Genomic DNA, 27,130 nt, shown 5'->3' on the forward strand with positions numbered 1-27,130 from the left:
TGCCTGCAACAGATGTTAAGCTCTTTCCCAAGGGATCCTGAGGAGAAAACAGAAATTGTATGTTTCTTAGCTGCTATTGATGAGACTCCTTCTCCTGAGAAATATTATTGAAGTCCTTGAAAATATCTGCTTGTAAAGGAACACCATTCTTGTCAAATCAGCTAAAGATTAGCAATGGAACATCATTATTTTACAGGGTACTATTTCACATCGCCTAAAATAAAGCACAAGCATGGGGAGAAATGGAGGAACAGGTAGATAAGCCCATTCCCTGTATAAAAATAATAGATTCTTGTTTATATTCAGTGCTCTGGAAGGCAAAATTAGCCTTTGGGATTGTTTTTAATTATATGAAATTAAAATGTGTTTGGGCATGCCAAACTTTTATGGTTCATAATGAGTTTATTGAACATAATAATTATGATCTCAGTAATTAAAACTTTAAAATTACTGTTATTTTATTTAATATAAATGATAAATCAAAGATTTCATTTGACTTTTTATAAGTTAAAACCAGGATGTGTCTGAAACATCAATCTTAAATTTCATATTACAGTAATTGCATGTTAGGCTTCAGCTACTGGAGTTGTATGTATAAAAGCATTTAACAATTCAAAATATTGGCTAAGTGCAGAGTTTCATTTAATTTACTATAATATGTATTGTTTTAAATAATTTATAACAATAATTATTCAAGATTGGTTGGGGTTTTTTTGCTTTTTAGGGCTGCTCTTTCAAACAAGAGACAAGAGCAGTTTCTGCAGTTGCTCTGCAGGATCATATAATGCACAATCATCAGCTGCAGGATGTTTTAACATATTCTTCTAAGTCAAGGACAAGGAATACCAAGAACTTTTACAAATCCCATGAATAAAAGAAATAATCAGGAAAAATAGTAGATAGTAGACTAAGAGAAAAAGCACAAAAAGCAAAGAAGATGCAAAAAAGGAGAATCTTCCTGACCCCAGTGCTCCACAGCTGACATTAGGTAAACTATTCTGATTTGTAATTTTTGTTTTTATTTAAAATAAACTAAAATGTGGAAGCTAAGCTTTTTGTTCAGAAGATGATTAAGTGCTAAACAGCATGGTATCCTGTTTTAAAACTTATCAAAATTCAGCAGTTGAAGCCATTAGGTAAAAAATGGGATTGCCATCAGTGGCTTAAATGTGTCTTTTCATGTCTGAAATGCATTTAAAACATTATTCTTGTGACAATGAATGTAAAAAGGTGAAACTAGGGCATCTTGATGAAGACATATTCTTCATTAGAAGGAATAAGTACTTTTAATGTCTATTGAATGTCATAACTTTCTTTACATTTTATTTTTAAGAAAACAGTGATTTTCTTACTGTATTTACTTGGGGACAGGTTCTAGCATTATGCTTTTTTTTAAGTGTATTGGAAATGGTCTGGTTTATTCCTTATTCTGTAAAAAGACATTTAATAATGCTGCATGAAATGTATTCTTTGTTAATATATACCCAGCTTTGCTCAAAGTTAAAAAGGTTTGTTTATACAATGGTCCTGGGGCTAAACCAGGGAAGAATTAACACCTGTAGCTAAATACCTTTTTCAAATTTAGAAGCAAACATGCAGCAAGATAAAAGTCACAGATGTGAGGGCTTGGAATGATGCCTGGTGAGAAAATTCACTTTAAAATCGTGTTATAATAATAGAGTTGTGGAGCAGCGACAGACGATATTGCTTAGAAAAACAAAGCCAGGGAGCATCTTAACAGACCAGGAGATCAAATGTCCTTCTTGCCTCTCTGTATTTCCTTTTTCTAAAGATTTCAACACTATTTTTGCCATGAACATCTTCTTGCGCCCATCCTTTCTGTTGCCTTGATTGGGCACTACTCAAAGAACCTTCTGGCTCCAAAATTTGCAGTTTTGAGTACAGTAAACTTTCATTATCGTTAATAGCTGGTTTATTTATTCTTTTTCATGCAAACTCCCTTTGGCCTCCCTGAAGATCAGGTTGGTTTTGCCACAGGAACTGTCCCAGTAGTCCCAGCTCCAGAGGGAACCCATTAAAGCAGGGATGCTCCATCCGAGCACATCTGCCTTTGGAATCAGCTGAAGATTCAGAGGGAAACTTCAGATAGTGCACAACAAGGGAGTGTAAGCAGTGACAGGACAAAGGTAATAAGATGAGGTAATTAGCACTATGTTTTCATGGTTATAGTTCTAAAGAGGGCAGGGTTTTTTCCTTTGGTTCATTCTGAAGAGAGGATAGCAGGGGGGAAAACAGAAAAGAGGTATTGGGGTTAAAATGAACATCAATAATGAGTGATTATGGAAGCTAAAGGCTGAGGTGAAAAAATGCAGCCCAGGTGTGAGCATGTTTTCTGCTGTTATTAGAAAGACTAAGTATTTTCTCTTTAAATCACAGCACTGACTGAATCTTTCCACACAAATATTGGTGAAAGGGATTCAAAAGGCTGTGCTGAAATACTTTTTGAAATTTCAGTTGTTCCTGGGTTTTACTTTGTAGTATTTTCACCAATATTCTCATATTATTTCAAAATTCATCTCTCAAACTTTCTATTCCTTAATAAGGATTGTGTGGTTTAAATATTAAAACTGCAAAAAAAAAAACTTTGAAAAGGTAATTTAATGAAACATTTTCTTCTTGAGTTTATGGCTAATCAAACCAAGTTTCAGAGGTGTGTCATTCATTTTTTTCCATAGGGGTTTGATCCCTAAAATCCAGCAGTAACAGTTTAAAGGTTAATGTATGTAGACACTTCGGTGGGTTTATTTTAGGATAAATAACTTGGCTGTAACTGGGTGTGTCAGTAAATGGGTTGTGCTTTTAAACTTGATGCATAAGGATGAAAATTCTTGGATGTCTTGAGCTGTGATAAATGTGGGTTTGCATTGCTTGTATTTTCTCAAAGTGCTGCTTTGAGAACATCTCCACAGAGCCTTTTGCTTTGACCACACATCCCTCCTTGTGTGTCCTGCTGCCAGTTTTCCCTCAGAAACTCTGCTGTAGAAAAGTTTTCCTTCAAAACAGCTGTACAACCTGTCTCTCACAAGTGTCCCATCTGGTTTGTATTATTTAGAAGTTCAGCTTTGCTGCCAATCTCTTCTTGTTTGGCAGTCCAAATAATCCATTTGTGAGGGCTTTGAATAAGAATTTTCTCTTACCCTGGGGGTATACAGAAGGCTTTCCACAAAGCCATCTCATTTTCTTCCATAAAACAGTCTCTGACCACAGTGCTTGGAAAGAAATCAAGATCAGGCATTTTTTAGGTTGTGACAGTGTCCTTCATGCTGTCACTGCTTTGCTTTCTTGTTCACTGCCCCTGTACCCAGATTTTCTCATCACTTGATAGATCGGGCCACCAAAATGGGATAACAAAAGTAACCAGGTGGGGTCTAGGTGAACCAAACCACATGCAGGGAAATCACTCCCCACACTGTTCCAAAAGCATAAACTGACCCAGTTGAAACCTCAAAGCTGTTGCTCTAAAACATGGATTCAAATTGATTTATGTTTGAAGGATGTCATGACCTCACAAGGAAGTGGGTTAGGCAGATAGTTCAGCTAAAGGGAAGACAGTATTCCTGATAGATCCTTTAGTACCTCTCAAAAGTTCTTTTAAAAGATCAAAGGCAGTTTGTGCAAATTTTAGATGATTAACGATATACATCTGTAGATGGATGAGCTCAGAAGGAGAATTTTAGCCTCAAAAATTAACAAATCCTGCCCTAGAATAATGAGATACTTGAGCAAGGGGATCACCAAAACCCCATGACTTGCTAGGATTCCTTTTTTCTTCATGAGAAATGTGTTTGGATGCACAGACTGCCTGATGGGGTTTTGAAAGCTTACACAGAACAAATATGTGCTGCATAGTACTGTCAGATTTATGCAGATTCTGGTATGAATGAAGGAGTTTACCCTTTCCTTGCCATCTAGGATTGGAATTCTCATCAGCTTGCATCGTAATTATTGCAATTATTATAATTATTTTATGCCACTCTTCCTTTCTTGTTTTGTCAAACACCATTAAAGCCTCACTGTGGACTCAAGTTACACAAGTTACTCACCATGGACTCAAGTTACTGCCTTGTTACACAAACCTTGGACATTTCTCTATGGATTCTGGTCAATCAACACAAGCAGCTTCTTCTGGTCCTCAAAGATGATAAATTTCTGTATTCTGCTAGCACTTGGTTTGTACTGCTGAGGCACTGACACCGGACTTTATCTGGCACTGGTGGGGGCAGGCAGGAACATTGTAAGTATTTCACATGTGAGGAATTTCACTGATTCCTTCTTTAAGAAAGCAGAGATTTCACATCTACGTGCAGCAGGCACCTCACATTTATTGCTGGAGATGGACAAGCTCAGCTGTAGCAGTGTCAGTGTCATTGGCCTCTCGTGACCATCTCTTTTTCTCTTCATGCTCTTTATTCCTCTTTGTTATGTCACAGCCTCATTAAACTTCAGAATTTTGCAGCAGCAGCCATGGTTCTTTATTATTCTACTTGATTAATTTTTATTTTTAAGAATGCATAAATGCAATGCTGAGGAAAACATCACAATTCTGAGATTTTATTTATACTGATTATTTGAAATTATGTGTTGTTATATTCTTTAGTTAATGCCCTTTTAAAGGCTCTGAGAAGTATCAAATTCAAATTACTCAGCAAATAAAAATATGCATTAAAAAATCCTGTATGTAAAAGAGGTTCTGATAATTAGTGAATAGCTAATCCATTAATGGTTTAGGTTGGAAGGGATCTTAAAGATCATCCAGTTCCAACTCCCAGAAATGGACAGGGACACCTTCCACTACCCCACATTGCCCAGAGCCCCATCCAACCTTGCCTTGAACACTTCCAGGGATGGAGCAGCCACAGCTTCTCTGGGCAGCCTGTGCCAGTGTCTCACCACCCTACCAGGGAAGAGTTTCTTCCCAATATCTAGTCCAAACCTACCCTCTCAGAATCTGAAGCCATTCCTCCCTTGTCCTATCTCCCCCTACCCTTGTCAGAAGCCCCTCCCCAGCTCTCTTGTGACCCCTTCAGCTACTTAATAGTAAGAAATGTGTTGCCTGATGATGCTTTGTCTCATGATAGATTTATATAAAGTATCTGTATAAAGAATTTCCAAGCAAATGCATTATTAATGAATTACATATGAAGAAAATCCATTGTCTGTAAAGGCCAATGGGGTTTATTCAGAGATTTGTTGTTATTGTTGCTCAGAAATCAGGAGTAGTTGAGCACCCTACCTTGTCATTTCCTGCTGAAGAATGGGTAAAAAGAGAGGTCCACAGAGCATGGAAAATCCATACAGTGTTGTCCAATATTCAGGAAGCAATTTCCAATTGGTACAGGGTACAAATATAACTGAATAATTGTGTGGATTCACAACTGTATTTACTTACTTTATTGCCCTGAGGTACTGCTGAAAATCATCAGCTGGAGGAAGAAATGAAGGAAAGATTCTACTTTTAGGCACCATTTAGCTTTTAGTAAGTGGACCAACTCAGTGGCCAACTCTGATATTATTTTGAACGTGACATGGTAGAGGAAGATTGGTAGTATTTGTGCACTTCTGATGTTATGGCAGCAGAGAAGCCTTTGTATCTGTTCTTGCAAAGCACGTATAGGCTAATTTCTGCTTCAAATAAACTCCTGTTAGATATGACTCTGGCCTTCATTCATCAGGGAAACATTTGCTGTTTGTACAATTCAAGATATTTTCGTCTCCTGGAAAGCTTCATTAATTTCAGATGAGTACAACAGTTATTTCTACTTGGGAAACAAAGCAGGTGTACACCCAATGCCAGACAGTCACTTCCTCAGGTTATTTGATGAAATGCCTGCATTTTACCTTGATGGCTTCCTCAATGCCCACCTGTAGCATGGGCATAAATGCATCCTGCTTTATTACATTCTCCAATCTATCATCTTGAAAATATGAAGCAAAAGAGACAAATGAGTGACGGAAGAGAGAGCTCCTTCAGAGAGGTGATGATGGTAATTAGAGGAATTATCCCAATTGTTTAAAAGTTCCTTTCCACAGTGCATTTTAGGGTAGTTTTTCTGCCTCTTCCCCTTTTAAATTTTTTTAGAAGACTTTTCACAGCCAAGTGTGTGTTGTGAATCAAAGTCTTTGAATACCCTTAGATACAGGGCTGTTGCTTCTTTTTACATCAACATTACCTGGAGGTGAACGACTGCCCACAGACAGGTGGGAGAGGTCTGGAAAGATCTGCCAATTTCTGGCAATCCTGAAAGTCTGAAACTTCACAAGAAGGAGCAAAAGACAGCACTCATTAAAAAGTTACTTCAGATTTGGCACAAAAAGGCAAATGCCTCTGGAATTCCTTTTCTCCTCGGTGTTTCCTTAGCTTTTCTCCCTGAAGGGAAAAAGCCACTGTATCTGAAAGCTCTCCCTCCAGCTGGCTGCTGGCCATTAATCCTCCTGTGCTCGCCAGCTCGAGCGCTCACTGCTTCTTCTGGGCTTCTCTCCTTCCCCAGTTTCCCCTTCCTCTAAGAGCCAACTGCTTTTTTTTGGTCCAACTCTGTATCTTTTGTCAGGACAGAGATCATCAGCATTCGGTGGGAATCTAGGTGAGATAAAGGTGAAGTTTTCTTGTAGCCTGTCAACTTACTTTCTCTTTTGTTTTATTGTATGTGAGAAACGCTGCTGTAGCCTGTCAACTTACTTTCTCTTTTGTTTTATTGTATGTGAGAAACGATACAATTGTTTGTAATTTGATGTGCATCACCTCTTGAAACATAATGTCTCTGAGGGAAAAGGGAGAAAATCAGATTTCATTTTAAATGTTTTGTTTAGAATTTTTTCCTCCAGCCAGTAGCAGTTGCCATTTCTTGCTTTCTGCCACCCCATGTGTTGTTAACACAAAATTCACCATTTCACAAAGTAATTTTGTTTTCACTCAAAAGAGTGCAGCAATCACAGAAGGAAACTGATGACCTTTCAGAATTTTTCTTGTCAGCATTTTTTTCCTTTTCAGCTGTTAGAATGCTTTAAAGTCAGGTTTGGTTCTGGGGTTGTTTTCTTTCCTTTGAAAAAACAGGTGCTGCATTCATGTTCCCATGTAGTCCATTAAGGGAGTACATTTTTATATAACTATTCAAGCACATAATACATGAGTCTTTTAATTAAACTACCTAAGTGAATATCTTAATGAATTAAATGTAATTATCGTGAAAAGTAATTTTGATTCTAGATTTTTATGGTAAGAAATATAATTTAAAGCTATTTTATGATGAAGCACTTTATTCTTTTTTATAACCTTTTTTTAAAGCATATGGGAAAACATAGTTTGTAACTGAGCTGAACAGGAGTACACTAAACTGGAACAATTTAACCCATAAAATTTCATGTGAATATGTGGAGACTTAAAAAATTCCCTTAACACTTTACTTTTAAAAACTTGCATGTTGTAGAGTGTTCATGGATTGATTGATTAAGTGTTTTTACATTCTGTAATTTATCCTCTTTTATCTGTACCAACAAGATCAAATATATTGTAAATAATTGTAATTATAATTATTTTCAGTGATGCCTGAAAACCTTTGAAAAATTTACAGGTAAAAAGTTGTCCTATGTATAGAAAAGAGCAGTATCAGACCGGAGTAATACATGATGGGGCATGCTTAGTTAAATTGAATTAATTAGGTAAGCCTTACTTCTGCTACAGGTGTGTCACCAGACAATATTTATTTCTTAATAATGTTCCAAATGCATTATACTTTTAGTAAGACACTAGAAAGAATGCATGCACTAGAAAAGTTAAAGTTTAAAAAATGTAATAAATCATTGTTTCATATAAATAACTGCATTATAAGAATTCAAGTTTCCTCTTCTTGAGCAGAATTGTGTCTTAGAGAATTTAAGCTTCCTGAAGGGATATACGGTTAGAAAAAAGTCTAAAGACTTAAGGGAAGCAGTGCCTCCTAAGGACAGAAAATTAAGAAAGCAACTATTTGATAAAACGTTTTGCTGTATTTGCTTCCTTGGTCTTTTTCCTTGGGGTGATTCAGCTTCCTTAAACCAGAACTCCTGAATATCAGCTCCCTCCCTTTTCACTCATTCCTTCTCAGTCACACGAAACAGGCAGCACTGGAGCCACCCAGTTGGTTTGTCAGTCAGTTCATTCCATCCTCTTTAGAATCCATGCAAAATCCTTCCCTGCAGCAGAGAAAAAGAATATGAAGGTGACTGAAGAACGCTGGTGTTCCACTCAAAAGTGCTCAAGCCCTTAAGTTTGGAATAAATTAACCTGTCAGTGGTTTGTGACTGTCCTCAAGAAGCATGACTGGAACAGACAATCCCTGGATTTTCCTGCTGTGTGAAAGTCTGGGGAAGCAGATGTAGGCTTCTTTCCAAGAAGGCTGCCAGTTTCCCATGGGCACAGGATACCATGCAAAGCCATGAAACAAGGTCTCAGCAACAGGAGGCTGGAGAAGGCTCCTAAATGTGCTGAAAGCTGCAGCTGAACATCATTGGTCGAAATTTCTCTCACTAAACTTTAGATGGCTACAGCAGCAACCCTCCAAGATACCTGCCCTGGGCTTTGGGGTCCCTGCCTTTGGCACCTGACTGCCCACACTCCAAAAGCCATAGGGAGATCTTCATCCAGCAGTGTCCACAGAGAGGACTCAGCAGTAGGAACTTCCTCTCACATTAAACACTTCAGGATTTTACAGGGAACAAAATGGGCACTGCTTTTCCACCTTCTATTAAGAATAAATTTAAGAAGTCTTCTCATAATGATTAGTCAGGTTTGAATAAATTCAGTGCAAGTCGTGATTAAAGGACCTGCACTTATTTTTCTTAGTGGCTTTCAAGTGGGAATTGTAGATGAGTTTTCCTGCTGTTCAATCTTATACTTTAAAATTAAGTTTATAATTGGTTAATTAAAACATTAAAGTTTTCACAAGGAGCCATCCATTTCCAGACACTAAAAAGCTCTTCTAAAATAGAATTTGCTTCTCAAAATTGAACTGTGCTTTTAAAATGTCACTCCCTAAACATTAGCATAATCAAATGGCATCACAATAGCAAAAAAAAAAAAAAAAAAAAAAAAAAAAATTTTTTTTTTTTTAATAACCCTGCCATCTTTGGAAGAATCACAAAGGTAAAATGTCAAGTCTCATATGCTTAAATAAATATCACAAAATAGAAAACAAGGTCTGAAATATTAGTACTAGGAAAGACACATATTGCTTGTTTCAGGGTGCTACAGTAGCCCTTATTACACCTGGCATTAAAATTTTTAATAATCTAGATCAAAGGAGATAAGAAAGGTCACTGAAACCAAAGTAGGCTACTTTTTAGCACTCCTACACACAGAGAGCAGGGTGTTGCTTCAGCATGTTAGGTAGTGAATTTCTTTGATCCTACCTATAAATGTCACTCTGTATGTCATTTAATTGTGGTGTAGCCTTTTATTGGTGCAATTAAATCTTTTCTAATGCATTACATTATCTCCTGCTCGGCTAAAAATCCTGCCATTGTTTAGGAAGCGAGGTAAGTCATTGTGAAATGATGCAGTTGACTTTAGTTTCTTGCTCCCCCCTCCACATGATTTCTCCCAACGATTTTAATTTAAATCTCACCAAACAGTATAATGGTCCTGGAATTTGTTTAGTCGTTTGACTTCCTTTATCACACAGAGATGGTAAACATTCTGTTGCTAACCTGAAGTGGCTCCAAGCAGCAAAACTAGGAGGATATTAAACCAGTAAAAGCTTATCAACTGATTCATTGATATGCTGTAAATTCCAGCCTTTTCATTTTACTTTTGAGGGTTGCCATAAGTCAACACATTAGTAAGCAATTTGCTGACATTGGATCACTTAAAAAGGCTTCCCCACGGACAAAGTTCACCTCGGTGCTTTGTTTCATGGTTTCATTTTATCATAGTCCTGTGCTGCTGTACAGATGACTGATGCAGCTTTGCATACCGATGGGGGATTGCAGAGTCACTTTATGCCACTCTGTCCAAGCTTTAGGAAGTCTCAGACGTAAAATGGACAGGATATGGTGTTTTCAGAAATAAATTCAATTGCTCTGTGTCAGTTATTCTAGGATTTAAGAAAAGTTATTCGGTATTACAAATTAAAATTTCATTTTTACATCCTAGAACATGACAATAACAATTATTTAAAATGCTGATTTCCTTTCCATTCACATTGATAGTTCATGCTGATTTACCAGTTAGCGAAAATTCTCGGCTAAATTTCAGTTACATTTCTTTTTCTTCGCAAAAAGAAAGACCTTAGACTTTATTTACTGATTGATGGATATAAGTTGGGTCAGATCATACTAGAGAAAATCCAGGAGCAGCTCAAAGATAGTATCTTAGCAGCAGAGGAACTTCATAGATCCCTGTCTCATGCAGGAAAAGAATTTTCCTCATTTTGGGGGGGTTTTTTTTGGATTTTTTTTTTTTTGTTTGGTTTTGTTTTTGTTTTTAGGGGGTTTTTTGTTTGGTTTTTTTTTTTTTTTTCTTACAGTTCCAGCTCAAGGATGCTCACTTGCTTACAACACCAGGTCAGGTCTAGTCAAGTCTGATACCACTATAAATGAAGACCAAGCATAACTCAGGGCCAGAAGGGCTTTCAAATGGATCAACCTTTATCTGATGATGAACAGAAACCCCAAATTATGTAAGAGTTAGGTGTAATCTTACCTTGCTCTTGCTGAAACCAGATTTTAATATGAAATCAGTAAGAGCAGTTAAAATTGCAATGCAGAGATTCAGTTCTAGAACCCAGCTAGCAAAAGTCTGGTACAATTTACCAGGGTTGCTATTGATTAAACACATAGTCACATTAAAATATTAAAGATATAAGCAGAGTTTCACGAGCCATTCAGAGAGCACATGGTGTCACCAGTCGGGATTGTTTGGAGACCACAAAGTGTAAATATTGGAGGAGGCCTGTGGTGGGACTGTTGTTTGTTTGTTTTTTGTTTTCCACATACCTCTGAAGGTCAGCGTGAACGAGACTGGGATGTTTCTTTCCTGACACTGAGCAGTTGAGAGGAGAAGCACCAGGTTCCCCACCTGCTCTGTGCTACACAGAATTCTCTCACAGAGTACAGGCTGCTTCTCTCACAGAATATGCAGAATTCTCTCACAGAGTACAGGCTGCTGCTTTTCCATCGCTTTGGGATTTAAATACATCCACAATACAAAGACTCTCAGGGAACTTCTTTCTTTTATGCTACATGGCTAAATCAGCATTTACTAACAAGGAAACGTGTCTGATTTCTACTGACAGACGGATACATCCTTTCAACATCCTGTTATGTGAGGGATCATCTGGGAACACAGTAAGTCATAACAGTTCTCAGTTAGCAGTGAATCAGCCCACAGAATAAAAAAATTTATGAGGTCATGTTAGCAGAAAATTTAGGAAATTCAAAGTCTACATAAATTCTTAGTGAGGTTTCCACATAATTTCTGATAGGTTTTTGTGATATTTGAGCTCTCAATTTCTTTGGGTCCAGAAAAGTTCATTTTAAATAATCTCACATATGCTATGAAGGGCCACTTTCACAGCTGGAAGGGAGCAGATGTGCTGGTAGAGAAAAGTTAGAAAAGAAAAAAAAAATTGAAATGAAACAATAGGAAAGTGTTCAGGTGCCATGAGACTGTCTGACCTTGAGCTCAACCCTTTTGCCACCTCACCTCCCACTGCCCAACCCACACTCCCTGAAAAAATGGCTCCTTCTTTTCCTAGCAGGTTTTCTCTCACAGGAAATGCATGGAGAAAAAGGCTCACGTTGCCTGGTCATGATACAGATGTCAAATGTCCCTTAAAACTGCACACATTATGGGCAGACACACGGACAAGTCTAAGACTTGTGTGAATCCCTGCAGAGCTTTCAGACACAGGGGTACATTAGGAGGTAGTGGCCACAGTGAGCTGGGATTGCACTCAAGATGATTAAATTCAAGAAAAGCAATCCTTTTATGTATTTATTTTGTTGAGCCCCTGTGGGAGCATCTTCAGATATGAAGATGAGATTGTCCAGACCTATATGTAATATGCAGAAACTGCAATATCCAGAAACATACTCAAGGCAATAAAAAGGCACAAAAATCTAGACTGAGGACAACACCTGAGATGCCTCTTCTCCCCCTGTCTGTCAAAAAAAAAAAAAAAAAAAAAAAAGAAAAAAGCACTGAAGACATGATGTAGTGCCAGAGCTCAAGCTTGGAGGTTTCTGTGTCCACTTGAGTTCTGCATTTCCAAAAATACATAAGCATCCCCACAGACAGCAAAAAGGATGACAAGAGGCCTCCATAAAACCATTGAGGGAATTAGGGGTCACTCTCATATAGAAAATAGAGGGAAATGTAATCTTTCAGGTGTGGAAAAGAAAGGGAAATGTAAGCTTTCAGGTGTGGAAAAAGCTGGTGCAAGCAGAAAGACTTGTTTTACTACGGATGTTTGAGAACAAAATTAAAGCTTAAAGCATGGCAAGGGCCCTTCACATTTGACATTTATGAAATCTTGGACAATCAAACACTGGAATATACTGCGAGACAGCACAGCAATCCCATCACAGATAGCCCCTGCCAGGCTGGTTAAATACCAGGGACAATGCAGCTGTGTTTGATCCTGTGCAGCTGGATGGATCAAACATCTCCAGGTCCCTTCCAGAACGTGATCCTTGAACTTTAAAAACAGCCTAAACTCTCCTGTGAAATGGAATTTAAAGTCTGAAGCTGTTTAAGTTACAGACAGTTTAGGAAGCACGGTGGTCAGGGGTTTAACATGTAAAAATTGCCCTTCAGTCAAACTATTAAGGAATTGCAAATTACTTACAAATTACATAATGAGCATACTTTGCTATAAACAATCCCCACTGGCCTAAAGCAGAGAGTTCCAATTAATTGCACACCTGTCTTAAACACAGGGCTGTGATGCCTCAGTGTAGAGGAATCTCCATCACATTCCCTACCTCAGCTATTTTAGAAATGCAACCACTTGAAAATCTGAAAAGCAGGTTAAATAAGGAGAAGGAAGAAGAGAGAGGAACACAACTATTCATACCAACTACAGACAGGATAACTTAGAATAACACAGATTATTTTTTCATTGCTTGTAATAAAAAAGGGACAAAACTCTGCTATAAATCACACTTTACCTTTATTGAAAACACAGTAAAAAAAAATTTTCCTACAAAACATTCAGTGTAACATCTCAAACAAAGGAAAAAAACATATTACCACTGCTTTCCACAAAACAAAACAAAAACCAGCCTAGCTAAGGCAGCAGATTTTTTTTTTTTTTTTGTAACACAACAAAATACCCACAACAGAGAACATTATAAATCATAATTCTGGATAACCTAAAATGAACCAGGAAGGGTTGATGGGGAGAAGGTATCTACACCAAAAACTGTTGGGATTAAAGTAACACTCAAAGCACAATTTTTCAGCTGTGTTATACCTTGGTCAGATACATCCATGTGAAAGAAAAGTCAGCTGCTCAAGACTGTGGAGTTTACAAAACCTAAAGCACAAATCAGACCAAGAGGGGACCACCAGTTCCATTCAGCACCTCCCAGCCTCACACAGTTTAGAGATTGTGCGCAATTCATAATTGTTTTTGTAAACTGTGATATTAACCAGTAACACTGCAGTGAAACCCTGAATGTGCACAGTGAAGGGACCTGCTGCCATCATCACAGCCCAGCCCAGCCCAGCCAGCAGCACCAACAGCCACGGACAGGCCAGCTCAGAATTGTGTTTTTATGGTCATGCCACCCAAACACACATGAAGCCAATTCCGTGTGACAGGGATCAGGGTGCCAGCAGCACCCTGAGAACATCCTCAGTCTTCTCACTGGGAATTTTAAAGACAATATTTAGTGGAGACAAAAGCAACACATGATTTCTATTTAGGTAATGTGGGGTTGGGTGCCAAACCCCACAGGAAAGGAAATACACCCTTTTTTGTGTGTATGTGTGTTTCATACACACACACACCAAGATTTCAATTCCCATGACCTAGATGTATCTTCTTTTTCTATCCACTTCTCCTTAAAGCAACAGAAATCACAACAAATAAGGCAAAAATAGTTTGAAAGCTACCTTTAAGAAAGTAAAAGTGACTGAGCTTTGTTATATAAAGCCAAGGAGGAGAAAGTACTCACAGGGATTTTGTGACTCTTAAGAATTTTGGTCCAGACTGAAAAAACCTCACGGTTAGGGGGAAACGGGAAATCATGCACCAGCTAATTTTCTTTTTAAACATGTAAACACACCCACTGAATCCACTGCACAGGTATCACTACCATGCCACTTCTCTGAACGATCAATTCACATGGGGCAAGAAGGCCCAAAATACGCTCATACACATGAAATACAAAAATCCAGAGAACAGGTGAAGAGCCTCACTCGGCACCTCGCACAGCCTGACCCTGCTGGGAGCTGACACAGAGTGTGTCCACCTCCCACTGAGGAAGATCTCCCTGTGCATCCCACAGCAGATGAGCTACAGAGCAGGTCCACAACAGGAGCCACCCTGCAGTGACAGCCACCCCAGCGGCCAAACCAGCTCGTTCCCCTCACTGGGAAGTGGGGCTGTACTCGCATTCCACTGGAAGCTAAAAGCACACATATATGCAATGACTAAACCCTCTCACTCATGATTCAAACTGACTTGAGCTCTTGGTAGTTTGTTAGAGGACTCTCTAGTGACAAGATTGCTTAAATGGTATCTAATGGTAAAAAACAAATTCATAAATGTGAACATTTTTGTAGTGGAAGAGTTCTAACTAGGGCATATCTCTCTACAAGCTATGTGGAAAAAGAAATACATCAAAATCAAAGCAGGTGCCCCAATATTTCAATAGCTGGTATCTATGGAAGCAGGGAATAGAGGAGGAATGCAAAATAAAGCCCTTTTCAGGAAAGGAGTTTCATCCAGTGATGCTGACTATAAAATTTAATGTAATGGGGGTGGGGAGAAAAGCAACAGCAGCCTTGGGGTTAGTGATCAACAAACATCTAGAAGCAGCATTCCAAAGTGCTCAAGTAGGTACGTATCAACATTCAGACACCTAAAAACCTCTAAGAAATAGGATTTCCTAATTTCTATTTGATGTAAGGCCTTCATACAGCCTTCATACAGATAGTGTGAGAAATATCCCATAAATGCTGATATTCTTGACATACTGAATGCCAAGCTATTTAGAAACTATCTCTTTGACTGTTTGGAATCACCTTCTGTATTTGTTAAAACATTTAATGCTATGTATATTAAAAAAAATTCTTGAGCAACAAATGAAACCAAAAAGTTACTGATAAAATATGGTAGTTAACACAAAACTAGCAAGCATCCTAAGGTTTCTGCTGCCAAGATAGAGATACCTTCAGAAGTTCACATGCTCTATAAAAGCCCAAGATACTGTTTCACTGTGAATCACAAAAGAGATTTTAAGAAGTGATGAAATTTTTTTCAGCATCAGTGAATTACTGGCTTATTTGGAGAACATACAATTGACATTTGTATATTAATGATACACATTTCTTTCTCTTTGAAAGAAGAGTTCTAGGTGCTTCAATTGTGAAATATTTCAAAAGCCTTCCATTAAAGTTGCCTTCTGGTATGGTTTTCAACAGTGCATAAATCAAATCTATCTGGATTCTTCTGCTATTTTATGTTTTGTCTGCCTCAAGGGGGCAAGGCAGAAAAGAGGGCATAAGTTGTATCACTGTGTGGCTGGTGGCTGTGGCCTTAGTTCGCTCTTGCTGAATGGGATAAATTCAAATGTAGCAATTTTAAAGTTCAAATCTGACAATGTGACTGAAATAACCTTCCAGCTTATCAACAGTAAATTCAGTGTTCATGGATTGGGGAGGGAAGTCAGTGTAGGCAATATTGTCTCAACTCAGCACTGAAATAACAACAAAAATCCTAATACTAGGAGGTAGGGAATCTTATGTCATTAAAGCAATTAAAGCTTCACAGTTCACATCAACACTTTTTAAAACAAAACTAAGCACATTTCTTTTTGAAGAGGTTATTTATGTGGCCTTAATGTCCTGTCTCTGCTTAGATTATTTCACCCTGATTTAAAAAAAATGCTATTTTCAAGATCAGAGAATATGTTAAACAGAATTTAGCGGTTTTCCTGTATTTATTATTTCAAAATTTTAGATGCCAGTCCACTAAGGGTAAGGCTCAGCTGCTATACATACACCACCACCACACTTCTGGGAGAAGAAGAGATGGGAAATAACGCAGCGCATGCTTCAAGAACTCAAGGAAAGCCACATGCAGGAAGAGGCCCACTGCTTTCTGTTTCTACTTTATTCCTTTCTAATTTAGACTGCAAATTCTTTAAGAAAAGGGCCATCATGTCTTCAGTACACAGCACTGGGCACAAGTGAGCACCTCAAGTAGCATCAGCTGCTGCACAGACTCATGAGAAACATGGTGGGATGGACAGGGGCTGCAGCCCCTTGGCACCTGTCACTCCTGGTGACACAGGGGAGATGTGACACTCCTGGTGACACAGGGGAGATGTGACACTCCTGGTGACACAGGGGGAGGACGTGTCCCCAGGATCTGCTCCCGTGTCCCTCCTGCCAAGCACCTGCTGCAGCAGCTCCTCCCTGCCTGCGTGGGCAGCCCAGCCCTCCCTCCACTGGTGCTCCAGGTGGTACTTGGGAACCGGACAAGGAAAACAATTTGTCAAATCTTTTAATTTCTATGACACCAGAACAGCCAACAGGGTCAAAGGTATCACAGGAACAGGGCCAAAGATAAACAGCACATTACAGACAGTAAACAAAGCTCCCTATGAATGCAAAACTGTTACTTGTACAGTAACCAATACTACTGTTGCTTAAAGTGATAAGCACATGTGCTTTATGCTTAGAAACCCCACAAATATTACAGTTCTGCAATTGCATTTAATATTGTGCTACCAACACAGAAAAAAAGCCAAAAAACAGCTAACTTAAAACACTCAGTTTACATCTATTTTTTTGGTCTTGTGTGGTATCTAGTTGAAGATGGAAGCATTGATGTGCTTTTTGCCTCGTAAGAAGTGAGGCAGATGTTAATGTTACTAAGATCAGCTGTATATACCTTGAAGGTATAGACCACCTGACTCTACATGAGTCAAAATACTAGGAATGCATTGTCAATATCCATTAATGAATTATCAGTTGCTCGTAATTAAGTGACCATATGATTCTGTGAAAAGTATTCAGTGACCTGTATCTTGCATGCAGTGACAAAGCTTTGCATAAGCACGTCATTTTCAAGGCCAAAGGCGTATTTTAATGTTGACAGTGTCACAATATCAGCAGTTGATTTTAAAACAGAACACTGTCAGTAGTTGCACAGGGTAGTTCTGAATTTCTCATCCATCTTGGAAACCACACAGCACCTCAACCATCCCAGAGAGTCCAGTGTAAAGTCTTCCCTAATGTAGCTTTGACCTACACATCTGCCTGCAGAATGCAGAAGGGGTGGGGACGGTCGAGGCCCTAACATTTGTTTTGAAAAAGAGTTTTAAAGTCTTGCCTGAAGCTTGGGTGCTTCTCAGCAGGAACTGCCCCTGCTCAGTTGAAGTAATTGCAGAAGCCACACACACACTACAATCCACCTTTTTCTGTGTTCTTGGGTCACTGATGCCATGACAAACATCTCTCCAAAGGCATGAGGAGCAAGACCTTTGTTGGTTCATACACCTAGGTTTATTCCCAATATTAATTTCTTCAGAGTGTATTAACTGTATTACCATTGTAACAGAAATATCTCTATAAAGCTAACTGGCCTCACACACCACAGTTCACCAGCCCCATTAAGACATGAGGACAATTTTGGTCATACAATAACTTGCATGAAAAAGCCGACATACTTCAGCAGGTTTTAACTATAATGCCAATACATAAGGCTACAAGCTCTGAGAATACCGGACTGATGCCCCTAATAATATATCTCCTAATATTTTAAATATAAACTCATTTTAGAACAACTTTTACTTATAGCTCTCTGTTATTGGTGGCAAAACTTTGACTCAGATAAAGATTTCTCACTGAAGTGTCAGCACTAAACAAGAGAAAAGATGCTTGTAAATCTTAGTGAAATCAAGTAGTTTTACTTTTTCTTCCAAGACTTGATATAACACATCAATAGTCAGTTCAATAAACCTTGAATTTACACTAATCACACACACACAAAAGAAGTCATTCTCTAGCATCATATTCACTACAGAAATATTTACATTATGCCCCAGTTCAAGTCAGAAAAGGCAGCTGCAAAAAAGATAAATCCTCATTTGTACTGGAGCTTGGTTTTTGAAGCACTTCAGGGGAAAAAAACAAGCAGACATTCACACACACAGCAGTAAGGTCTACAGCCCAGAGCAGCCATCTCAAGAGAACAGCCAAAGAGTTTCTGACACAAGATTTACCTTATTTTGGAACCACACTGGAAATCAAGTTGTCACCAATTAATATAAGACCTCAAACCACAGACAGGCAGACTTGTTTTACAGAAATAGGAAATGAACAGGAAAATTTTCTGGCTCCCTACATGAAGGGGCACTCACTGAAGGCATCCCCATTCCAGTCTGTTTGGAGATTACTTGAGGCTGAGCAGGACAAAAGTGCAACCAGATTTTGAATACTTACTTGGTATTTTTCTTTACTATAAACTGCTTAAAGGATTCCTAAGGCTGCAAGGAAATGCTACAAGAAAGGACATTATCACCCACTGATGCCATCTTGAATCTAAGGCCTCTGAGCAGTTAAACACTTCAGAAATTCAAACTACCAAGACTGCACACGTTTTACTTACCAAACCACCTACTGTCATCTCTACAACCTTAGAATTTAATTTATGATATCTACACATATAGGCCTATATACATGTTCATGTGTACATTAAAAAACAGGCTAGTGACAGATAACTGGGTTATGCCACTGAACAGAAATCCTGGTAACTGAAGTATAAATTCAGAGAAATTTACTTCAAATTAAAGACTGTAGAAAACTGCAACTGCAGCCTCCTAGGCCTGTGCTCCTTGCATTGATTCCAGGTACTGCTTACACACAGTAGTTCATCAAAAATTTCACAGGGGGTCTTGGGTAGGGGAAGGGACATCCAGGGCACAACAGCTCACAGAACTGAGAGCTGTGACAGCGGGGTCTACTCAGCTTTTTACAAAGCATACTAGGCTCAGATTTAACACTGAAGTTAATCTTCATCTTGGACTTCCATAAGACACCGTTTGACCACCAGTAAAGCAAGCTGACATTTGGAGCTAAGGACAGAGAGCTGAAAACACTGGCCTTCTGAGAAAGCACCATGACACATCCTACTGCATCCAGCACTGTGATCTCTCCTGCCCTTTTTAACTCACTCTGAGTAGAGCTGTTTATCTCCTGTCACAGGTACTTACTCCAGCTACTTTACATTTCCAGTAAGGGTCGTATTGGCCTTCAAGTGTGTTTTCTTCTTTTTCTTTTTTTTTAATCAAGTCCCGAAGTTATTCTTTATAGCTGTGTGTGTATAACACAGGAGGTACTGTGCATTCAAATGGTAGCAAGTTTCAAAATAAAGATGTGAGACTTTCAACAAATAAAAAGGAATGCATTTTTCTCTTCAGCTTCCAGTCTTCAAGGCACCTCCTGCATTAACTTCCTGGGAAATAAACAAGCAGACCAAAAGTTCACTGGAAAGAGAAGAATCTGACACACCTAACTTCCTCAGAAGCACACAGCATCAAAGTGAGACACGGCTTGACCCAAACTAACAACTAAAAGCAATATAAAAATGCTGATGAGATGACAGGAATGCCATGAGGTTGATGTTTTCAGCTCTGCTGATTGCAGGTGATTGTTATCACAGTGTTTTTTGATGGCCATTTGCAGAAGGCTTTGTCTCCGAGTCTCTTGGATTGTTTGATAGATGAAGTTTATCTAACCCTGCAAAACATTACAGAATAAGAAAAACTTAGACTCTCCCTTGTTTCATGCACACAGGTATTCAAAAGAACACAACCCAAATCCTACTTCATGATTGCAGACTTCACATTTGCTGAAGACCAGAATTGATTTTCTACCTCCTGTAAGAATTGCTACTGGGAAACTGCCTCAGTGTTTAAGTGAGAAATTCCATTACAGTGGACAAGCATGGAAGGCAGAGAACCCTAACTTCCCACTGCTTAAATCACAGACTCAGATGCTAGGAACCAAGAAATACTTGCAATAATTTACCCTGTCACCTACAAAGACCTAAATTATTACCTAAAATTATTAATTTTATTAATTTGATAATTATTAATTAATTGTTTATTTTAAACTAAAACATCTTTTTGTAAATCACCCACTGCTGATCTTAATGTCATTGGTGATGACCAGATCACTTCTCTAAGCTATTTATATGTCTAATTCCATTTTTAGGACTACACTATTACTGATTTATCTCTGTTTCCAGCCATTAGTTCTTATTGCACAATTCTCTATGGTGAGTGCTAATTCAAGTCTCACATGCTGCCCCAGGCAAGCAGTTAAATTACTCTTTTTGGGAGGGAGGGAGGGAGGGAGGGAGGGAGATGAGGAAAGATGACAAATTTAGCCATATTTTATTCAAAAGAGGCATGATGTCAGTCCTTCCTTGCTTGGTACAGTTTCTCTCTGAAGCCTCTATTAAGTCTCTAAAGCAAAGAATCAAACCTGGGAAGAGTTTCTTATTCATTTCATGTTCTACACTGAACGTTTTACTGAAGTGCCATGATGTACAAAGTCAAACATCTTGCATTGTTGGAATTGGAATTCCAAAATTGACTGCACTACTAAAAACCAAAATCTCCTTAATATTGCCTTATTTGTAGTCCTAATACGTGAATTTTTTGGTCACAGGCCAATTTTAGTTTTAGTTCTCATTCTTTGAATTCCATGGGACAGTTTTTAACAGACACTGTTTGTGATGTGCAGCACTGAAAACAAACCCAGTTTGTGCCAGGAACCTGCAAATTTCAGGGTTTGTGACTCCCTACTCGTGTCAAATCCAGTGACCATGATCCTACTATGCCTGCCTTTTCATGTTTCTTAATCTGCCTTCAACATCTGTAATTTTTTTATTAAACACTTTATTTCTAATTATTTTACAACAATTTTAAGTTAATCTTACACCAGCACTCTGGGAAGTGCTTGGATTTTATTTCAGCACCACAACCCAAAGCAGTGAAAACTAACATGAGTAATTTCTAGATGACACTAACTAAATCCTCAGTTACAAAGAAACACTAAAGTTTCACCATTAATCCTCTCAATTTAAGCAAATATTATTCTAGGAATCTAAATAGAGAGGAGCTTTGTTAATTAGCAAATATAAGATGCGGTGACAACAATAAAAACTAAAAAACATTTTATGTTCTTAGTAACAAATGTGTTTCAATCCTTTCTTCTATGGTCAAGAAATATCAATGCAAGATTTGGTCAGATTTTTTGATTATATCAGGTACAGGTTTTACTCAGCCAGTTACTAAGGTTCTGTACATTCTGTACAATGATTTTCTGATTATATGTTCAAAAAAAGTGTGACAAAATTGAGATCTCTGCTAACTATTTATACGGAACTAATAAGTTGCTTTAGACAAAACAGAAAGACAACTCATACACAAGCTGAAGTTTTCATGTGGAATAATTGTTCATAGCAATGAAAGTGCCTCTGTGCTCTCCAAAGACTGAAAATTCAGCTGGAGACCAATAAGTACCACAGGCATATCATTGAAATCAACTTTGTACCTTAGCTCTGGACTCTTCAATAAACAGATTATTTATCCTCATACTTTAACTTAAGAGAAATTCCCACCAAAAAAAAAGTATTCTGTGAGCTGTGACAGAAGTTTACCAGTAGCACAACAAAGTGTCAATGGTGGAGAAAGAGAGTGGTCAAGCACACAGTGAATTTTCAGGGCTCTGTTACCTAATGCCTTCAGGAGCTCTTCTCTCACAGCAGAAGTGAACTTTCTGACCAGACACAACGTTGTCATGATAGCAAAGAGCAAGTTGTAAGACAACACAATATAGAAGTTCCCCAGCCAGTTGAATCTTCCAAAGTCTCCAAGAAGATCAAATCTGGTGATTCCTGTTAAATTGCATGCAAGATTTAGATCAAAACAATCATAACATTTTTTTAAGAACCACAAACATTTCCTTATATTACATTTACATTTGGAGGCAAAATTCTTATAGACAGCACACCAGAAGACACATGGTTAAACACACAAGACAATGTTTGCTGGTCACTATAAACTGTAAGACACCTTTATCAGAATGTTTTTTAAATTTCATAGTAAAATGCTTGAATAATGGGAGTTTAAATCAATTGTCTATTCTAGGTAAGAACTCTTTTTATAACATCAGTAAATGTAACTAGGAAAAAATCAGCTTTAGTATAAAAACTGCTTGAAACCTCAGTTTCTATAAAATCCTTAATGATTCCAGAAAATGAAATGCACCTTGAGCTTTTATTTTAATAAACACAGGTAGCAAACAGCCTTTCTATGAGAGCCACAACATCTTATGGTAAACATTAAGCCTTTAAAGTGTTCTTCCAGAGCACTGCTTTTGAAACCAAAGTTTAAAGACATGCTTCCGACTGCAGTTTTTCTCCTGGACACACCCACCACTACAGCCATGCAGCACTTGCACAGAAGGAAAAGAGGCTGAAAGATGGTGCTGACAGGTCTCCTTCACAGGGTACCCCCAACCCTGACACTTGGGCTTTGTGCTGATCTATCACTAATTAAATGAACAACATCTTTCTGAAACATGGAAACATCTGCAAGCAGTAGGGCCCATGGCAGAAGGCAGAACAGGAAGAACCACAGGTTGTTCCTTTGTCAGGTGTCATGGAATACTGTCATGGAACACAGCAGAACATTGAGATACCAGCCACATGATCACTATCTAGGATGCAAAGGCTGTTGTATTCCCAAAAAACCTTTGGCACAGATGACGTCAGAGGGAAGAGTGCCCTCCCAACAGTGCAAAAGCAGGAAGCTGACCCTGTCCCAAAACTAAAATGGCAGCAGCAAATGAGGCAATCACAAAGTAGCCCTGGCTCTGAAATTCTTGAAAGCTTCTGATTTTCTATCATCTTATTTTGAAAGTGTTTTGGGGCTTTTAAAAACTGACTTCAAAAGTGATAATAAATGAAGAGACAGAATTAAGAGTCAGCTGCACTTCTTCCAAGAGTAAACCTGACACTTAAGAATCTCACTGTATCTGCATATCCAAGACTTGCAAGCCAGTTATCACAATGTTAAAAGATATACACACTTCTTATACTCAGCATCAGTCATTTATATTAAAACATGGGGATTTAATTTGATATCTAAGGAAAAAAATACTGATATTAAAAGAAGTTGTTTCAAAGGATGAAACAAAACAATCACTGATCAAAACAGCAAAAGAGGGAGGGAGAAATACTAAAAAAGCAGAGAAGGTCTTAGCACAGAAAGAAAAAACTGACTGAATTAACTGGTAAAGAGATGAAGGATGATAAACACAGAGCTGCTTTCTCACTTGAAGGCAAACAGTGTCCTTAGCATTTCCAAAGCAGCAGTGTTTTAGCCAGATTGTGAAGCCACAGGAAAATTAAGGAAGTCAGGTTTGAATGCACAGGCTCCCAAAACTTTAAAGGAAAAGGAACAAAACAGGCAGAGCACTGGAATTCCCTGGAAAAGGAATAACATTCCTTGACACATAGAGGTCCAGAAGAACAGCAAGCCATGGAGCAGTGTTACCAGGACAAACAGAAATGAACCCTGACACTTCTGTTAGAGTAGGTGGGAAAATTATTGTCCATAAATTACATTCAATTTCTTCTTACAAAGAGAAAAAGTCACTGCTCATCAGAAAAGTGACACAGTAACAGTCTGTAAACTCATGGGAGAAAAAGGTTAAAAAAGTTTTGATGTCTTTCTTACAGAAGCAGTATCTACTCAGCCCTCAGAGAAAAAAAACCAAGACTTTTAATAACTCTTCAGTAATTGAAGAAAAACTTGCATATCTAGTGGCACAACTATATAAACACAAAAGCTGATGAAATTTTACCAAATAAACTATTAAACAAAAAACAAATGGTAGGTTTTAGACAGGCACACAAATAAATTTAAAATCCCCATTTACTTGTACATAATACTCAAGTGTAGAATTCTAGGAAAACTTCCATATACTAGAAAGTTCAATTTTCTCTGTTTTCTTTGTTTTTTGCATTCTTGACTTTGAGTGCCTTGTTTCTAATTTGTTTCTCTGTGATTAGCAATATGGCGTTGGTGGGAAACATTTCTCAAGGGCTACTAAAAGGCTTTTAAAAGTTCTGGGGAAATATGAGTTAACTTATTTTAGTTTAAAACTTTCCTGGAGTTCTAGAAGAATGACAGATTAGACATATCCACCACCTACATGTCTAATTAGAATGCTACGAAACACGTAAGAAGAAACTATTTCCATTTTTAAAAGTTGAAAAAGGTCAGTGCATGTATTAGATAACTTTTGCTTTTTCACCTTTCCCATAAGGATAAAGTCTAGTCTTTTCTGTATAGCCTAGAAACTCACTTTTTTAATAAAGTGAAAAGACTATGAATCTGCTTAACATATTTATTTCTTTTCATCTATTCAGTGCCACAGGGTGGTGGCATGTAGTGCAACACACATTGATATTTCTGCAAAAGCACCACATGACTCACTGTACTCTAATACACTCTATTAATCCTGTTTGGACAGCTGTGACTGTGCATTTGTTAGCTGTGTGTTAATTGTTCCATCTTTTTTCTTCTTTTATTTATCTCTATGGCAAACTATTCAGGAATTTCACTTGTTAGTCTGGTTTTTAAGTGAGTTCTACCATTAATCTGTTTCCTATGAGACAACAATGGACCCAGCGTGTACACTTACTCCCACAGAATCTGGTTATTATCAACTGGTAATCTCATGGATCATTAACAATTAATTTTATTTTCTTTTAAACAAGTCTTGAATGCAGTAACTTAGTGGACACAAACTTATGTTACAATACTATTCTAAAACAGTGATTTTTCTATGTAACATCTGGCTCCACATGCTAGAACCATTTCACTTCTTAGACCTTTACCATACTGGTTATATTTTAAAACTGCACTGCTTTAAGTACTTGAATCACCCTTTTGCATTTTTGTGGAGTTTTACTACAGATTTTTATAAGCAAGTCCTAGAATGCTTATTTTAAGATTCAACACTCCAAAATGCATTACAGAGGGATTTTCATTTGCTACAGAAATTATAAATAATTTATTAAAAGGTCCCCTCTGTTGATACACACAGCATGAGAATATTCTAGTATAATACTAGAAAACCATGAACTACTCTTGATTCAAGAGTATTCTCCCTGAAATGAAGACCAGCTAGAGAACTACTGAGCACACACTGCTGGTCTGTGGGCCTGAGCTCAAACTTCTAAGCTTGTACTTAAGACTTGTACAGCCTGAGGTGAAGATTTTTGTTTTGTTCTATTTAATGTTCCCAATGAAATTCACATTAGTTACAAGGATTCTGCACTACTTAAAACATGTAATAGCTTTGCAATTTAACTTCAAGAATTCAAGCTGAAGATTACCTAATTAAAGTGAAGATACAACATGTCTTTCCAACTGGTTAAAACAGCTTAACTACTTCAAATGCTACTGCCAATCCTTAGCAATAAAATCAGGAGTTCTTCAGTTCTGCTATGGTAGACTCAAATTAACTTCAAATTTGAAAAATGAAGTTAACAAAAAATACAGGCATATTATTGTAGGGAAAATGAAGGTAGCCTGGTATCACTGCTGATTAAAAAACTTAATAAATGAAGAGTCATTAACTGTTTTTAAAAAGCCATTTGCACTCAATGTTACCTCAAATTTCAGACACCAAATCCCAAATGTATTTATAGACAGGAACTAAGCACTAATTTCACAGTGAACATGAAACTATTTCAGACTGCTCTGGACAATCAGTTTCCTATCTTTTCATCTCACAATCTCCTGTTTTAAGAAGTCTGACATCTGACTTTTTACAATAACATATTCTCTAAAAAATGTTTAGCATCTTTTTCTTTTTAGAAAATATGTTCTGCAGTTCATGTACTTAGATATATGTTCAACAGTTCATGTAGAAATGAAGGCCACAGATACAAGCTCTTTCACCTGAAAGTGATGGCAAATTACATACCTACAATGAAAAATACAGCAACAGGCTCTTTTTTCTTGTATTTTTTTTTAATTCAATTAAACATCCTTTATTACGATGTTACTTTTATTTCACTTACCCAGCGTCCTTGACATCACTGGCAAAGCAGAGCTCAGCACCAAGATTGAGACACAGTTTCCAATTATCTGTTTGAAAATGACAAACAGCATTTAAATGATAAATGAGATTGCTGAAGGGAACACAAAGAAAAACAGCGGTCAAGATGAAACAGAATAATTCTTAAAAGGCACATTCTTCAAATTGAACCTAAAGCAATTTACAGTAGCATACTGTTAGTCTTGCTGACTTCTCTTGTCACTCCTCTCCACATGGTGTTACACAAGACAAAGATGATCCAAGAAAAAATATCAAATATGTATTCACATGCTTTTAGTCAAAATGTTATGTATGCTCCGATTCAAAATTATTCAAAACAACCATGCTGCAAAGCATCAACTGCTTGCTTACTTCCTGTGAATGTTTTATAAAAGAACAATTCCATGGGCTTAGAATGGATGACTGATACATCAGCTTAAGCCTTGGATGTAACTGCTTGCAGGATTAGCACTATTTAAAAAATTACAACAAAGAGCTTCCTTTCAATTCAATGCCTGTTGTCTACTTTAAATAATACGAAAAAATTCACAGCTGTTAGATTTTACTCTTGTTCTTGTAAAGCCTTTAGAAAGAGTAATTGAAACTTTCTTTCACAAGGGATCATTTGCTTCAGGTCTAGCTCCACCAGAAGCCAAAAGAAAAAAAAATAACACTTGAAAGTAGGTAGACATTTCTACATTCACTATTTCCACACTATTCCTGGTGTACTGTAAACAATCAATACGAAATATTAAGAACATTCCAACTCTCTAC

At 37.7% G+C, this 27,130-nt stretch overlaps 2 protein-coding genes across 5 annotated transcripts in view; one reads left to right on the plus strand and one right to left on the minus strand.

The window, feature by feature from the left end:
* The first annotated feature begins 242 nt into the window (after positions 1–242).
* RNF32 (ring finger protein 32) lies at positions 243–8,065 on the plus strand. Its single transcript, XM_041488923.1, is given in 9 exon segments — positions 243–254; positions 725–920; positions 923–988; positions 1,978–1,982; positions 5,229–5,281; positions 5,283–5,360; positions 7,561–7,596; positions 7,598–7,649; positions 7,874–8,065. Coding segments are annotated over 9 exon segments (690 nt in total).
* Positions 8,066–13,149: 5,084 nt separating this feature from the next.
* The window catches only part of LMBR1 (limb development membrane protein 1), a 67,865-nt gene continuing 53,884 nt past the window's right edge, over positions 13,150–27,130 (minus strand). For all 4 annotated transcript variants that reach the window (XM_041486115.1, XM_041486133.1, XM_041486125.1 and 1 more), the window contains 3 exons: positions 26,340–26,406; positions 21,975–22,136; positions 13,150–19,969 (listed from right to left, as the gene is read on the minus strand). In XM_041486115.1, the coding sequence (XP_041342049.1) occupies positions 19,887–19,969; positions 21,975–22,136; positions 26,340–26,406 (312 nt within the window). In that variant the 3' untranslated portion in view covers positions 13,150–19,886. The remainder of the gene's footprint in view (positions 19,970–21,974; positions 22,137–26,339; positions 26,407–27,130) is intronic.

Source organism: Pyrgilauda ruficollis, unplaced genomic scaffold (genome assembly GCF_017590135.1).
Source record: "Pyrgilauda ruficollis isolate IOZ18807 unplaced genomic scaffold, ASM1759013v1 scaffold12, whole genome shotgun sequence".
Classification (NCBI taxonomy): Eukaryota; Metazoa; Chordata; class Aves; order Passeriformes; family Passeridae; genus Pyrgilauda; species Pyrgilauda ruficollis.